Here is a 17,432-nt window from a genome sequence, read left to right as displayed (position 1 = left end):
ATGAATGGATTTTTATATGTGTAGTGTCCACTCAGTTCAAGTTTTCTGAACTGCTTGACCTTTTCCTTAAGTCCTGTCTTTTCCTTTGTCTGTTCACTCACATGCTTTAGCTCTGATACTCACTGAATCCTTGCGACTCGTCTGTGTTTCGTATCCATATTTATCCTGCGAGTGGATTCTGCCATGCTCTGTCTCTCTTTCTCTGTCTTCCTTATCCTCCTCTCCTCTCTTTATTCTTTTGTGTTCATCGTCGGCTCTTCTACTCTCCAGGCACTAGTGCCTCATGGGATGACATCGCCTTCTGGAGTCTGGAGGGTAACGAGGCCCTGTGTGACGTCTCTGAGCAGGGTACTCAGGGTCATGTTTTTCTCAGGAGGCTGGAACTCCTGCATGGCTAACCCAAACTCACTGTTTTAATGACAGTGAACTCACTGGCTGCCTGCTTGTTAGCATTTTCTGTTTCTGTGGTCTGGTTGTGCATTATTAATATGATTCTTATTTTTATCCGTGGTTTTGCTGTGGTCAAGGTTACGCTTTGTCTGTTTCTTCCCCATGTAACACTGCTTTCAGCATCTAGATTAATTTTTTGTTTTGAAATAGCTTTGACTTTGCTTCAGAGTTGTGCAATTTGTCTTTCCCTTACGCATCCCTCTGCATGTGGGAATATATCTAGACTTACCTCTGATGCTTTACTGCTTTTTTTGCTATTCACACTTCAAGTCCCCGTTGTGGTTGTTTTTCCCTCACATACTTTTAATCATGCAGCTGAAAGTACATGATTATGGACTTAATATTGATCACACCACCCATGTTCGAAATAAAGCTCTGCGTCCATTTTGAACAGATTGATGACAAGAGACTTGGCAAAAAGCAATGAAAAGAGAAAAAATCCAATGATCCTGTTGCAGAAAGTTTGGTATGAAAACGAAGTATTAAAAGTTCCAACTGGATTGTTAGGTGACGCTAGTAGTAGTGCTGAAGGAAGGAAGGAAGGAAGGAAGGAAGGAAAAAATGGAAGAAAGGAAGGAAAAAATGGATGGATGGAAGGAAGGAAAAATGGAAGGAAGGAAGGAAGGAAGGAAGGAAGGAAGGAAGGAAGGAAGGAAAAAATGGAAGGAAACAATGGAAGGAAGGAAGAAAGGAAGGAAAAAATGGAAGGAAGGAAGGAAGGAAAAGAAGGAAGGAAGGAAGAAAAAGAAGGAAGGAAAAAAGTAAGAAAGAAAGAAAGAAAGAAAGAAAGAAAGAAAGAAAGAAAGAAAGAAAGAAAGAAAGAAAGAAAGAAAGAAAGAAAGAAAGGACAAACAGAAGGAAGGAAGGAAAAAATGGAAGGAAGGAAGAAAGAAAGAAAGAAAGAAAGAAAGAAAGAAAGAAAGAAAGAAAGAAAGGAATGAAGGAAGCAAGGAAGGAAGGAAGGAAGGAAGGAAGGAAGGAAGAAAGAAAGAAAGAAAGAAAGAAAGAAAGAAAGAAAGAAAGAACCCTTGTGCATTGTGTTGTATATTTGACCCTGTACAATTTTAACTATTTAATTTAGAAGCTTGAGGAACATTTTTACTACACATTTCTGCACCAGTGAACAGAAACAGGTGCTTTTTCTGACCTTGTTCTGATTTCACAATTGATTTAAAATTCATCATGATCGTCATTTCCTTCTTAAATATAACAATGATGCGGTCACTAATTCTATCAGCACAGTGAACATTCAGATCGTTACTTCTGCTGGTGTTTGTGTTGGGTTTAGTGTTTAAATGTACAGTAAGAAGTCACTTGTGGTTTTATGCCTTGCGGCCATGTAGCGACTGCTGCTGTTGTCACTTGTGGCTATGTTCTGCAAGTTCTTGTTGTTTCTTTGGTTTTATGATGATGAGAAACTGTAGTTAGTCAAAATGTCAATGCTTATATAGGTAACTAATTCGATTCACACGATTTCAAATGATGTACTAACCGGTGACTGAGCCTCGTTCAGTGAGACACCTTCAGCACATTTCTCTAGAAACATCACAATCTCAACAAGACTGTGAGACTTATATGTTTGATGAATAGAGGAAAGAGAAGGATAGACAGTGAGTTAGAAAATTACCTTCAATTTTACCACACGCCCAGTCATACTCCCTACGCAAGTGTGAGTTCAACTATAGGTTGTAGCCATACATCTCTGACTTTCTCACATCTCACCATCTCTCACAAATATCTTTACTCACATGCATCACAAAACATCTCTCTCACTTGCTCTTTCATACAACCAGTGAAGTGACACATGTAGCGCATTTGTCGTAAAACCTGTACCACCTATAATTGATGCGCACTGTGGTTGTATTTAAGAAGAACTATTAAATGCGAAACCCAACAAGATTGCTACAGCACAACCGAATGACACAGAGGGTGCCAATACTTTCGCAACTAGCGATAATGTTTGCTCAAGCTTGCCACGTGAATATCTTATAGACCTCTGCTGGAAATTTAGTGAAGTACGTGGATGGCGCTCAATCATTATGTTATCCACTATGTAGGGAGCATGTATAGTGAGCAGGAAGTGATTTGGAATTGTTCTTAATTGTGTCCAAAATTGAACGGATGGTGTAAATATGAGTGAATACAAAATCTTGCGATGCATGTGTGTGGTATATAGTTATAGAATTAAATATATATATATATAACGTTGAAATCTTTTAAATACTATATTGGTTTTATTTGAAATCGTTCAGCTTTGGTTGCTCCGCCCACTTTTCCTCATGGCACTAAAAGCCGGTCAGTTTTTGTAGCCATCATTCACCACTGACTTTTTTTTTCTGCATGTGAGTCTGTGAGTAATCTGTGGCATCTGCAGCAACATTCCACCGCCGTTCTTTCCGTTCTCCTGTTCATCCCTCTGTTCTTCTTCTCTTCATTTGCCATATCATCTTCCCGGACAGATTTGGCTGCAGTGCTTCGGGCCGGCACGGCGTCATACTCAGCAGGCCTGTCCCAGAGCGAGCGCTCGCCAGGCACCAAACACCGTGAGCTGCCCAGCCTGAACCCCAAATCAGCCTCCTCCTCCAGCGCATCTCCACCCAAATCTGAAAACACACACCTGTCGCCGAAATCTGCCGCAACCTCACGCAAAGCCAGCCCCACTCACGAGGTGAGACAGACAGTCAGTGTTTTTCAACCTATTTATTTGTGAATTCCTACAGAGAACAATTCTGAATTTCGTCTGTTTACTCCAAACTCGTGCTTATAATACAAGTCTGAGGACACTGAGGTACTACTCATGTAACGTAAATGTCCATTACACTCTAACAGTAATGGTTTTGTGATGGATGTGACAGACATGAACAAAAATCTTATCTGAGAAAGAAAGTCAACCTTTAATGAAGGCTGTATAGTATCCTCATGCCATCAGGCTAGAGCACAGACACATCCATGTTTACTTTTTGCGCTACACTGACTATAGTCCTCATGCTGCAAAAGCTTATCTTTATTTTTAGCCAGAAGTTACTTTTCTCATGCAATGTGTTATAGAAAGATCCAAACCCATTGTTGTTGATTTTTTTGGCTTAATCGGTTTTTATAAATCTCATTAACCTGTCTGACGCTGTGATGCTGTGCTATCACACACACACACACACACATACACACACACATACATTTCTGATCTTAAGACTTGGCATTAGCAGTTTATTTCTTATTGGCAGTGTAACCATGTCCTTGCCCTCACTACCTTATTCTGCTTTCACTCTATGCAATATAATAATAAAAGTTAGTTCTTGCATATTGTAACACTTGTCAGACTCAGAATAAAATTTCCTACACATTTGGTTTGGAATTTAGGTGGACACTGCCAGTGAGGTTGAGGAACTAGACATCGACGTGTCCCCTGTTCCCTTCCCGGCCAGTCGAGGAGCTGCAAAGCTCCAGGTTTTTATTGCCCGTTACAGGTACATGTCTCTCAATTCATGTTGCATGATGTGATGAAGGGTCTTTGTGCTACTTTTTTGTAGTTGTCTCAGTGCAGGAAATGTGCTTCAGCTATTATAGAGTCTATTGAAATTGGCCCAGTTTGAACTGTATTTTAATTCTACTCTCAAAAATACCTTAAATGAAGCTACAACCCATACGATGGCCCAAATGATAATCCAGAGGTAGAGCTGCCTCTCACAGCAGGGGAATACATCTATGTGTACGGAGACATGGACGATGACGGCTTCTATGAAGGTGATTTCACTTTTCTTTTAGTATTTTCTCCTTTGTCTCAAAGAAAAATGATATATGAGTCGTTGACAGATATATCCAGAATGAGTGATACATTCATAAAAGAGCTGAACTTTCTGAAATTAGCTTAAAGCCTCTTGTTAGTGCTCTTTTAGACAAGTGTCTCCCATTGATTTCTCTTGAGGTCAGCAGGTCCCCATTTTATTAACTCATTAATGAGGTTGACATCTATAATGATGTGCTGTAGGTGAATTGATGGACGGCCGTCGAGGCCTCGTCCCATCCAACTTTGTGGAGCGTGTCTCAGATGATGAGGCACATGAAGCTGCCGACTTTTCCCACAACTCCTTCCTGGAAAGCAGCTTTCACAGCACCTCAGAGAGACCACATCCCCACCAGCACCATGTGCGCTTAGGCCTCAGCATCACAGACCGGACAGAGGCCTCAACTACCAGTGACATGAGCAAAACTGGCACTATACCACTCGTTAATGGCTTGGACATGGATCTGGACTTGGAGGATGACACGGAGGCTCACATCGTGCCTCATCCTCACAAGCTGACTCTCATCAAACAGCTAGCTAAGAGCATAGTATTGGGCTGGGAGGCACCCCCGGGAGGAGTGACAGTGCAGAGCTACAATGTCTACGTGGACCAGGAGCTGCGTCTCAGTGTGCCCACGGGGAATCCAACCAAGGCTGTGTTAGAGAGGATGGATACGGCTCATAAGACTCACCGTGTGGCTGTGCAGAGTGTGATGGAGCGTGGTACCTCAGACCTGTTACGTTGCTGCATGCTGGTAGGGAAGGACGTTTGCGCGGCACCCACTGAGCTGCGGGTAGAACGCATCATGGCCACTTCAGCACGTCTTACCTGGCTTCCTAGCAACAGCAGTTATGCACATGCAGTCTCGTTGAATGGTGAGCTGTGTGAGTTGGTGCAGGCTGGCAGATATTCACTGCGCCTTAGTGACCTTATTCCTGGTCTGCACTATCGTGTGGAGGTGGAGGCACAGCTGCCATCAGAGAGGAGGGAGCGCAAGTGTGCTTTTACCTCTTTTACCACACTTACCGCAGGTAAGGCACAGGAATCACCAATAGCCATAAATGTTAATTAAATAGAACAGTCACTAACACTGGGAACTCAATCTTCAAGGTCCTCCTGATGCTCCTCTGGATGTGCAGCTGGAGCAGGGACCAACCCCAGGGATCGCTCAAATCAGCTGGCTCCCAGTCACTATTGATGCTGCTGGGACTTCCAATGGGGTCCGTGTCACCGGCTACACCATCTATGCTGACAAGAAGAAGGTGATTTAAATTTTAACTCTATATAGATAATAGAAGATGTTTAAAAGGGGAAATATGTATGTGTAGTAATATAACTGAATAATAGGGATTGAATAATAGGGATTGGGTGGATAACTAGATGGATAATATTGTGGTAAGTGTGGATGTTGTAGATGGATGATATATAAAGGAACAGTGATGGATGGATGGATGGATGGTGTGATATGTATAGAAAATTATATGTAATGTGATAGGCTGATGGATTTTCCAGGAATCTATCTTATTTCTTTTTTTTACACACTTTTATCCTCTCTCTAGATGTTGGAGGTGTCCTCGCCCACAGCAGGCAGTGCTCTGATTGGTCCTTCTCAGATTGAAATGCTTCGAGTGTCCCACGAGCTCACTGTTCGCACCATGTCTCCTCATGGTGAGTCAGCCGACTCAACGCCCGTGAATGTGCCTGCCAAGCTGCCTTCCATCATGGCAGGTGCCTCCATGCCTCCCTGCCAGTCTGTGCCAGCCCACGCCAGTGTCCTAACCGCCGGTGCCGCCAACAAGGAGCCCAGTGTCTGTGCCACCTCTCTGTCTGCTGCCAAAACGTCCACGATGCCACTCAGCTCTATAGTAGACGTAAATCCTCCTTCTCCTATCAGGGACGTCTATGCCAACACACCCAAAGCTGCCACCAATGATGCCCCTCTACCTACTGCCTCATACATAGAGGCATGGGCGAATCCAGCTGTGGCTGCGCAGGAAACACAGCCACTTCCTAATACCAGTGCCAACATGCAGGTGAGTGAGAACTGCAAAGGTGAATTTTTATTACATTGCTGTATACTTAATTTTTTCAAATGGCTTCTCTTTTAGCAGGAAACTGTACCTGCACCAAAGGTTGTGCCCACTCCTGTGCCAGTCCCAGTACCCATGCCCAAAGCCAGTGTGCTGGCACCTCCAGCACAGCCCAGTGTAGCCCTTACAACAACACTGGAGTCTAGTGGAGATCAAGAGAGCCCTGGGCCATTGCAACGCTCCATCACTTCTGTCTCTGATTTCCTGGATGACCCCTTGCCACAGAAGTCATCACCCACCCCCAGTATGTCCCCCAAAGTCATGGTCCCTGGGACAGATCTTCTTGATGTGCCTGATACGCATCCCCTGCGGCCACCTAACCCCTCACCCATAGAGTCGGAGCCAGAGGGTGAGAGGGAGAACACTCGTTTGATATCCATCGAAGAGTTCCTGCGGCCTGAACCTGTGCCCAGAACTAAGGTTTGAATGAACAGCGAGGCTTTACCTTTACAAGTAGTTATTAAACAGGCACTCCATCTAAAACCTAAACCTGAATTTTTCTTGCCATTGTTGTCTATGGCTTGCTACCTAGGCATCTAAATTTACTGGATTTCTATAAAGCTACTTTGTGTCTAATGAATGTCTAATGAACTTGAGTTTATTAATGTTATTTCCTGGGTTTGTGCAGGTGTATGCAGGAGGTCTGATGGACCCTCCTCCTGACTATCATGTGGAGAGCAGCCGTTCAGACCTATCTGATATTCTGGAGGAGGAGGAGGAAGATCTGTACTCTGAGTCTGCCGCTGATGCAACACCCAAGACCTACAACTCGGGGCCTGCAGGCAGGGTGAGCAAAATACATAGATACACACGTTTAAATGATGGTGAATCGTCAGTCAATCTTTTGGATGTGAGTTGCAATCAGCAGTTATGTAGCCTTTACTGTGATGTATATTAATATTCTTTCTCTTCTGCTGCTCTAATTATCTCCTCTGCTTTCTTTTTGTCTATATTTTCTCTCTGACCTTCTCCAATGGCAACTTTTCCTACTTATGTTTTTGTGTCTGGCCTGTACACTCAAACACTCTTCCCTTATATAACTGCTACATCCCTGATTATTTATGGCTATGGACCCGCTCCTCAGCTAGAGGGGTGGGAGGCTGACAGTGACGAGGAAGTCTTGGAGAAGATCCTGAAACTCCATCCCCAGGTGTTTGCTAATAAACAGTTGTTCAGTATCCCTGAGGTGACTGAGGAAGAGGACAATAGTGAGTCAGAGCCTCACTCCAGGCTGTCTCCAACCAAAGGGCGCTTTCTGTGCCAGCCTGCCTCTGGAAAGTGTCAGCCATGTGGGGACAAAGCAAAAATAGCAAGGAACAGAGGGACCACACAGGGCCGGCCTCAACCAGGTGTGAATTACATCGACACGGTGGACACCACCAACTATGAGGATGATGAAGGGGTGGACCTTGATTCAGACAGCAGCCTGTATGTTGGTCCCTACAGCAGGGAGGTGACACCGCGACGTTCTCACCGGGTACACAGAGAGCGTGACAGACTTCGCAGAGAAGCCCTACTTCGCAGCCACATGACCTCCCACCTTACCACCTCAGGAGTGACAGGACAAGGGCCGTACATGCTCAGTAGGACAGTTTGCCATGTCAAAACACCTGCCGTGGAGATAGATGTGGAGTACGGGACAGATAATGATGATGAGGCATCACAATTGGACCCTGGAGAGGTTGTGGTGGAGCAGATGAGCTCAGAATGGTGGGTGGAGGGTGGAAACCATGATTACCACCACGCCTCATCTTCACGACAGACCAAACAGGATACACTTGACGTCAGGTCATCTGGCCACCACCAATGGGTGTGTTGCATCATTAGTCCTGCAACTGTAGCTTCCCTTGGGATTAACCCAGCTTAACGGAAATGGCTGAAACCTTTTGCACCCCAAAGTGATGGCAAACCCTCATCCTTATGGCAGTTACCAAACTATTTTAAGTTTAATCAGCATCCTTGGCTTCCTTAGACTGTTACTCTATTACCCATTACATAATGGATCGTTCTATGCAAAAGGTTTAGGTCTGCACTTTTTCCTCCGTCTCATCCCATAGTCATCCATGTCTGTAGAGCTGATCCCTGTGTCCCTGTCCTGTGTCCTGTGAAGGAAAAAAAGCCATATACTGAGACATCCACTGTTTGGACCCCTATATATGGTTTACTCCGTAGTGTCCTTGATGTACCTCTTGTCCTCTTTGGGAAACTTGACAAGAAACTTCATGTCTTTTAAAGCCTCAGACATTGAGTCTTGTTGAGGTTGTTTGGTTAATTAACCTGATGGAAGCATTGCCATCCGTTCACCCCTCCTGAAGGCTGTGTGGGCCTGCATGTGTCTGTAGGCAGAACAACCCTACCTGCTGCTTTTGTTGTGCTTGAAACTGTGAGGCAGCCTGCCATCATTGTGTGTGTGTAGGCACTGGTGTGGAAATGTGTGTCCTTGTACTGCAGCATGTATATAGTGTCTGCAAGAGTATGTAGTTTTCCTGTGTGAAGTAATAACCATATGTCCATGTGTGTGGCTTGCTTCAGGAGGCTGCAGGTCTAGCGGATTCAAGAGCGGCCTGGTGCGACCCCAGAGACATCAGCCCAAAATTAAATAGATCAGAGACCAGATCGCCCAGAGGTAGGATGCTCACAAGTATTCTTGTTTACAGCTTCTGTCCTCAATAAACCTCTCCGTCCTTTGAAATAAAGACTTCCTTGTTAGCATATTTGCTTTCTATAAATGTCCTGGTTATTAAAAGCTTATATCCTGGGTTAAAAGTATGGCTTGTTAAGAATCTGAATATAGCCCTTTGTAAGTAAATAACGTAGAAAATAACTAATTGTGATAAACCAATAATTTGAAACAAATTCCATCAAATTATTACTTGTAAAACATCACACCCTGCCACACTGGACGTACATATCGTCCAATGGCTGCAATTTTTTGATGATGCGAAGCTTGAAGATTGCTTATAATACAGATAACGTCCCACCTTTTAGTGTAAAAGAGGACTTGAAAGAGGGAAGAAAAGGAAACAATGACATTTTTAATAAGGAATTGAACGCTGGTAGGTGACATAAGTATTATTATGTAATGGCAAAGCAAGTACAAAACACTTAGAGAAAACATGTAAATGATTGTAAGTGTAAAATATAAAGAATTAATCACTGTGCAGTTATAGGTCTTGCTTCTCATGTCTCCATCATGCTTACTTCTCTCTGAGTAAAGGTGAAGTCAGTCTTCTTTCCCCTCATAACTTCTTGATAACTGAAGAGAGGCCTAAAATGGCTTGTTATGACAACAAGTAACCCAGATTAGCCTTCCATGAAACCACTCTTGAGTAACTCTCGTAGTTTGCATCATCCCCCTGCCTCTCTGCTGCATTGTTTCTCTTTTTTCACTATTGTAATCACTCTGACTCTATGACAGGCTTAATCATTTCAATTTCTTCACTATTGCTCTGCTAGTACTGTACTTGCTCACACACATATGCATGCAGGTAGTTATGGAGGGGTCATAAACAAGACACAAGTCTTAGTTAACTTGGTAAGCAATGTGTGTATTTCTCTGTCATGAAAATGCCCTAAAACACATTTTTACAAAACTCACACTTAAGGCCTACTGGAAACAATTCATAAGCTCATACCTGACCCTGATTCAGTTTTATGAATATTATATATTGCAATCCCCAAGATTTAAAAATGACAGAATGGCAATTGATATTATGTAGTTGTTATCACTGCTTATCATATCACATTAAGGGTAAAGATTGATAGCGTGCATCCCAGAACCATGTGCAGCGCAATACAAACACACACACAACTACTTTTGATAATCTTATTAATAAAAACGAATGTACACTGATCTAGATGCCTTCATGAATATATCATTTTCACCCCCTTTCCTCGTCTTTGAACTTCAGCCTCACACACAGCTGTGTCTCAGCAATGCCTAACACCGTTACAGACCATCTATTTAGAGTGCACAAAGCTCACACATGCTGTGTTAGGGAAGTGAAATATCCTGTCTGCTGAGCCCTAACCCCTGATCACATGTAATGAGAAGCAGCACACCTCAATGCAACCAATAAGTCTAAATGAAGCGTTAACTGCTAAAAAGCTCAGTCCCCTAAAAAAGTCAGACCCATTTCAAGAGCGGTTGCACCTGTTATATCAAGCAATGATATTACTTATTATATAATTATAATTATGGATATACTGATTATGGATAATTATAATATTATTAATAATGATAAAGGGTTTGTGCTAGCAGAAGTAACACTCATTAGCAGTTAGTGTGTGTCTGTGTGTATACATACTTCTTGTTCTTCTTCTAAAATTACATACATGTAAAAATACCTACATATACACACACATGCTATGTATAAATAAATATATATATAAATATGTACATATCGATATGTACATTCAGAATGCTATGTTGACCTGCTGCACTCCTCCTCCAGAAGCGTAGGTCATCAATTCTGGGTCACTATTAATGGGTTGCTTCTGTGTAAAAGGAGCCTAAAGTGTGTGTGTGTGTGTGTGTGTAATGATCATGAGAGCATACTGTAATTATTTCATTTAACCCTTTGACTGCACCAGTCGGAGCTTGTGTGTAAAATTGACAATCCTGGCTCATGCACAACTTCAGTACATAGATACAGGTAGAGTGTCTGTTTCATCTGTGTGTGTGTGTAGATGTGGCAGAGGCACGGCCAATTGGTGACAATGAGATACGGATTTTCGTTGCCCTTTTTCCATACGATCCTTCAACCATGTCACCCAATCGCGATGCAGCAGAGGAGGAGCTTCCCTTCAGGGAGGGCCAGATCATTAAGGTACAAAGATTTTTAGAAGGTACCAAGGTATTGTGAAACTCTGGCCTTGTTGTATATTTAGGAACTGATTTGTTGTTTTTTTTGTTGTTGTTTTTTTTGCACCTTTCTGACTTCCTAAGTGGCTCACTAAATTGTTCAGATTTCAGCCAATGCTATCTCAATCACTGTGTAATTTTTATTTATTTATTATAAGTAATTTACCAATACATCTGAGGTAAATGTATTGTTTAGCTAGCGTATGTCTAAAGCATGAATTCACAAGTTACATCCGAGCTTCAGCTTTCTGTCTGGTTTGTATTTAGAGTTGAGTTCAGATCTTACTATAGACTTAAGTGCTGAGAGTTATGCCCAAGGTGTGAAGTTGGCAGAAAAATAGAGGTGTGTTTCAGTTACTCATGATAGCACCGTTGTATGACAGTTTGAGCTGACCACATGACACACTGAATTTCATGTTTTCTGAGCTGTAAAAAACACCGAAAAGCAAAAGAGTACCATTCGAAAATTTTAATATAACACTATTTATTAAGCTCCCTGTGTGTATTGTCCGTACAGAGGAGACAGCTAATTTCAAGGGCTGAATTATACACTTAAATTATACACTGTAAGTATAGTAGATGAGTGCATGGTCATGGTGTACTTTACAGGAGAAAGTTATCTATTAAGCAGTAGTTAAGCAGGTGAATAACTCGACTATGAATACACGCAACTTTGCCAGCTCTCAGTAGAACACTTACAGAAAAGACTTTATCCTTATAACAATTATAACATGCCTTTTTACCGTTTCTGCTCCTCCACAAAGGTCTACGGTGATAAGGACCCAGACGGGTTTTACCGAGGCGAGTCAGGTGGCCGTCATGGTTATGTGCCCTGTAACATGGTCTCTGAGATTCAGGTGGATGATGAGGAGACCAGAGATCAGCTGCTACAGCAGGGCTTCCTGTCTACTGAGGCCTCTATAGAGAAGATGGGTACGTTTTCCTGTCAGTTATTCTTTAACAAGTCAGCACCTGCTCCGGTTTTTTAATGAGTCAGTAACGGTGCAGTTTGGGATCTGAGACGGTTTATCAGTGATCTACAAACTGGCAGATTTGTTGCTAGATCTTCTTGTTCGAACAGTGTGTGAGGAAGCACGAACATCCTGTAGAACAGTCATCTCGTAGTACTGAACGTAGACCTCAGCTGAATTTTGCTGAAAAAAGTGTTTTTCTTCTGTTCTTAGGAAGAGGTTTTTCATATTAATTTTCAATATGACTCTAAATGTGATCATTTACAAAGAAAGAAAAATGTTTAAGCCGCATTCCCAAATGGCATACTACACGCTTACACTGTGCACTCTTTATGTATGAAAGTTAGAAAGGTAGTATCGTCTCAAATGGAGCACATTGCTAACAGGAAGTATTAGCAATTGACCTCGAACACATGTCATGCGTTGCTGTTGGCTTTAGGAGAATACAGTAAAATGTTGAAGAATAAATCAAATAATGTGCCTGGGCTTGTTTAAAAGATCACCAGAGAGTCTTCAGCCTTCTTAATATGTTTTTTTCTAATACAGTGAAAGCTCCTGGTAGCCCCGCCCCTTTTGTAACTACATCGACATGTTGTTATTGTTGAGTTATTGTTGCGATTTTTATTTTTGCATCATGCTGCCACTACTCACACTATTTATACTGCATACATTGACATAGAATAGTGCATTTAAGGTGGTTCAGTAGTTTATTATTATACACGTTTGAATATGCGGACTAAGAGATTTTTCATTACAGTTGAACAAGGGGCTATTTTGTGCAAAAAAACGAGAGCATATTAAGCTATTATCGACAAAATCATGCCACACACCAGTTTTTAATGGAAAGGATGGAGTTTGTAGGAATAGGTCAATTTCCGTTCGCTTATTCCGAGTAGAATATTAATTTAAACTGTTTTCTTGTAGGATTTTAAAGAATAGTCTCTAAAGCTCTAGCTGAAGATATTTAATTTACTGGTTTTATAAATGGCCTGGATTTTGGAGGTCTGTGGTACCGTGTGATATTAACACGATTAAGACCTCCAGATTTCTGTAACAGACAAAGCCAATCATCAGGGTCCTTAAAAATAACACCCCAGGAAGTGTGGATGTGATGTCTGATGTTTAAGGTCTGTTTATTTGTTATGTCATTGCTTTGTTATTACGTGTTGCTGTGTGTGCTTTTCTTTCCGAAACATCCATCGATCACGTCTGTGCTTCTTCATTCACAATAGCGCAAAAAAGAAGTGCCAAAAAAAACGCTTCAGTATTTTTTGGTTGTTGTTGTTGTTGTTGTTGATGTTGCTGCTTTGTCATCATGGTAGAGTTTCAGCCGTGAACCCAGGAAAAGGAGCCATGCCAAATCTACGGCAGCTGAGATCCCATTTCCCAGAATGCAACAATGAGTTAACTCTTTCCAGCTCACAGTAGCCTTCCTGGCTGACTCTGGTCCTGATGCAGTCAACGTCATCACACACAACTTTTGTTGTTGTTGTTGTTGTTGTTGTTTTTCCTGCTTTATATCAGGCTTCATTCTTGGTTTCTGTCTGCTTGTTGTCTGGTTTCATTTTCAAACCACATTCTCCTGTTTGACCTCCATCAAGGCACACGCTCACTCGCTCAGCTTCCGCACCGTCCGGCTCCACCACCCAAACCTAGACGCTCCAAGAAAGGTGTGTCTCTGTGTCTCTTCGCTGTCCCCCTCTCCATCTTCTACCTACCATCTCATCTGTATTTTTTTTTTTGCCCTTAAATCATTTCCTTTTAGAACGAAGCAGAATACAAGAAGTCTTTCCAAAGGGTAATCCTCTGATATAGTTTTTTTTTTTTTTTTTTTTTTTTTTTTTACAGAAAAGCCATTTATTAAATAATGTCGCATTGAATAAAACACAACAACCACGATGCAGCCCAATGCAAAGCAGAGCCGCTGTTACGGAGTGTTTCATTCCTCTTATACCACAGCAATTTGTCAACAATTATAATACTCATTAGGAATGACATACTTTTTATTCACTCATAGTTACATTATCGTTATGTTACAGCAGGTAGAAATAGTTCGAATAGTAAGGGCGGGTAAGGGCGTCTTCCAAATACCGGAAATGCAAATGTAGAAATAGTTGTTTCCTCACCATCATCTGTTATTTCTCTGTCTTGAAGATAAGAAGACAAAAAAGCAGCTTGTCTTCTTACAGAAATAAACAGAAATTCCTCCATCCTGAAGAATCCCCAATACTGGAAAACTTTATCTTTGACCGGTTTAAAGTTCTAATACTGGAGATCTTCCCATCAATATTGTAATCCATTTGTAATTGATGCACCTCATCCACCATAAACTCCCCGTGCATTAGTTGTTACTATAAAACGATCCTATTAGCATAAACTAGAACTTTGCCTTGTAGCCAGAGCTAATATCGGACCTGCCCGAGAATTAGTCACCACCTTCTGACCAATCAGATTCGAGAATTCAGCAGCGCTGTGGTATAATTAGGAACAGATTACAAGGCCAGTTTCTGTCAGGGAAGATGAAATCGATGATGAATTATTCACATCCTTCAGTAAAATGGGCAAAACGATATAATATGTGATAAATAAACGTTACACTTTCAAACAGTTTTTGAGCAAGTGCTTAGGTTTTCTTGACCAAATTATTCCCATAAACAAACAATGCATTGGGAAAATGACTGAGAAGGAATATTTCAAATCAATGTAAATAAGTTGTACTTTGTTAAAAATTGCTTTGACTTTCCAGCCAATGGCCTTTTGACCATTTCCTGTTTTTTTTTTTGCTAGTAAATATCAGGTTTGTCATCTATCCATCATCCTTCAGGAAATATCTTGAAATCCATGATCATGCTAAAATTACATTTGGGGTGCCAATAATTTGGAAACCTTTTGCAGAGTAACTGAAAATGTTCGATATGTTCATTCAGGTTGTCTTATTTTCATGAAGGGTGCCAATAATTCTGCATTTTAAGAATTATGTTTTCTATGTGGCCGATATCACATTTCATAGCCATGATCGATTGCAGAATCCTCCATCGCTCTGTTTCAGTGCTGCATGTGTCATTGTGTGTGTGTGTGTGTGTGTGTGTACACGCTCCTGGTGCTTTACTAATCATTTTTAACCATTTTAGTTGCGTTCAAGGTGGATTTGTTCACCCTGTGTCCTAACCCACACTTTGCTTAAGAGTTAAGATAATGAAGGCTCCAGCAGATGAACCCTAATCCTCCATTTCTTCCTCTTCCTCATCCTCAGTGGAAGCTACAGGAGTTTTAGAGGACAGTTCCAACACTGATTCCTCCAATCAAGGTGTGCAGTCGCTCTCAGTCTGTTTCCAGGTTTTGTGTCCTTTCTCAGCAGCATGGGCGAGAATAATAAATCAGACTTTTAAAGTGTTTGTGAAACCAGCTGGCTGCATGATCTTCATGTGTCTGTATACAGTATGTGCATGTTGTTTATCTTTTTATTGTCTGTCCATTTTTCCTCGCTTCGACATTACTGACTTCTACTTGATGGTGACTTAACCACCAAACTGGCACGCTAACCATCTGAATCATTTTTATTGTCATCCGGGCATTCATTTTAGAACAACAATTCTCAGTTCCAGTTCTGAAGACAGTTTGCAATGATGTTCCGCTGCATTTGTATCTCTTGGTTAGTGCTAATGAATCAAAAAATTCCAATAAAATCCCCTATATGCAAATTCCGCCCATGCAACAACAGTTTACAAAGACGTGGGTGGGGTCTGAAAGAAGGGGGCGGTTCAAATTCGCATATTCAAATCATCTGGATATGGATTTACTATCGAGTGTAAAAATCTAGCCATGGTTCGAATCTTTTGCATTTTCCAGTGATTTCATTATTGAATATTAACCTGCAGCTTTCTTCTTTACCATCACCAACTCATGAAACATTTACTGAAGCTGGAACTGAGATCTTTTTATAACAAATTCTTTCATTCATAAAAAATTCTGTACCGCATGCATTCGCTTTAATTTGTTTTCCATCCTGTAGGCTGTCTGTTTGCTGCAGGTCCCCGTTTATCACGTCGGTTTCGATCAACAGTGTGAATTGTGTGCTATTTGATTGACAGATAATGCACGACACTCGGCCATTGCCGTGGGAAACCCTGTACCTCGCAGGATGGTGGCCATCTTTGATTACGACCCAAGAGAAAGCTCCCCAAATGCTGACATCGAGGTGACTTTACACCGTCTTTACATGCACTCAGCCTCATTTATCAATCTTCTAGTTACTTCTATGTAAAACATTTCGTAGGCTACATTCAACTAAACGTTCCTGTCTAATTCCAATTCTCACGAGCGCTCTACAGCTGATTTGCATTCTATAAAAGACATCAATCACATATCACATTCAGAGAAAAGGAATTTCCCAAAGACAGAAGTGGAAGTTAGTTTGAGTCACGTCTACAGCGAGTTTGTCACAGGTAAACTGCTATGTTTGATTGTTGAAGTCTCTGTGACTCTTCCGCTACTGACATGCTCTCACACACCAGTGTGCCCTTCCTTATGCAGTGTTGCAAAACAGGATGGCATGTGTCATAAGAAAACCCTTATGAGTTTGAGTTTGAGAAGAAGCCTGATGATGGCACGCAGCACCGTAGGGAATATATATATATATATATATATATATATATATATATATATATATATATGACTCACTGTGGGTTGAAACGTGCCGGTAATAAGATTTTCACGGGCAAAAATGGCCCCAGATGACTTTGTCAGTCAGATTAATAGAAGATGCTATGATGCACGTGATGCACGGAACTAAGCCAGCTTTATCCTCGATACCTATATCTAAAAATCGGTTACATATGTAAACTTAGCATTTTCATTAAAACCAAATTACAAAAAAAAAGTTGTCCATGGATGAGGCTCATTCTGTCATGTTACACAGAATCACGTACAGGTTCATCGTGTAATGCAGATTCACGTACATGCTCCTTCTCACCTCACCTCTTTCCACAGGCTGAGCTGGCTTTCAATGCTGGAGACATCATCTACGTGTTTGGAGACATGGATGACGACGGCTTCTTTTTCGTGAGGACTCAACTTACATTTAGCATTTAGCAGACACCCTTATCCAGAGGGACTTACGTTTTATCTCGTTTTATACACCCGAGCAATTGATGGTTAAGGTTCTTGCTCAGGGGCCCAGCAGTGGCATCTTAGATTTGATCTCACAACCTTCTGATTAGTAGTCCAACAACTTAACCACTAAGCTAGCACATCCCCACAACTTTAGAGTGGATTA

General features: G+C 41.6%; 1 protein-coding gene across 14 annotated transcripts in view; it reads left to right on the top strand.

The window, feature by feature from the left end:
* LOC131348355 (RIMS-binding protein 2) overlaps window positions 1-17,432 on the top strand; it is a 91,356-nt gene that overhangs the window by 68,961 nt on the left and 4,963 nt on the right. For 5 of the 14 annotated variants that reach the window (XM_058383197.1, XM_058383189.1, XM_058383195.1 and 2 more), the window contains 18 exons: window positions 271-348; window positions 2,910-3,118; window positions 3,808-3,914; window positions 4,082-4,191; window positions 4,436-5,263; window positions 5,343-5,494; window positions 5,792-6,265; window positions 6,341-6,742; window positions 6,951-7,109; window positions 7,407-8,132; window positions 8,855-8,948; window positions 11,012-11,151; window positions 11,951-12,119; window positions 13,759-13,827; window positions 13,923-13,955; window positions 15,411-15,464; window positions 16,249-16,355; window positions 17,147-17,218. In XM_058383197.1, coding sequence (XP_058239180.1) covers window positions 271-348; window positions 2,910-3,118; window positions 3,808-3,914; window positions 4,082-4,191; window positions 4,436-5,263; window positions 5,343-5,494; window positions 5,792-6,265; window positions 6,341-6,742; window positions 6,951-7,109; window positions 7,407-8,132; window positions 8,855-8,948; window positions 11,012-11,151; window positions 11,951-12,119; window positions 13,759-13,827; window positions 13,923-13,955; window positions 15,411-15,464; window positions 16,249-16,355; window positions 17,147-17,218 — 3,983 coding nt within the window. The remainder of the gene's footprint in view (window positions 1-270; window positions 349-2,909; window positions 3,119-3,807; window positions 3,915-4,081; window positions 4,192-4,435; window positions 5,264-5,342; window positions 5,495-5,791; window positions 6,266-6,340; window positions 6,743-6,950; window positions 7,110-7,406; window positions 8,133-8,854; window positions 8,949-11,011; window positions 11,152-11,950; window positions 12,120-13,758; window positions 13,828-13,922; window positions 13,956-15,410; window positions 15,465-16,248; window positions 16,356-17,146; window positions 17,219-17,432) is intronic. The other 9 variants (XM_058383196.1, XM_058383194.1, XM_058383203.1 and 6 more) reach the window with 7 other exon arrangements.

Source organism: Hemibagrus wyckioides, linkage group LG28 (genome assembly GCF_019097595.1).
Source record: "Hemibagrus wyckioides isolate EC202008001 linkage group LG28, SWU_Hwy_1.0, whole genome shotgun sequence".
Lineage (NCBI taxonomy): Eukaryota > Metazoa > Chordata > Actinopteri > Siluriformes > Bagridae > Hemibagrus > Hemibagrus wyckioides.
Note: the sequence above shows the minus strand (reverse complement) of the source record. Positions and strands in the feature narration are given on the sequence as shown.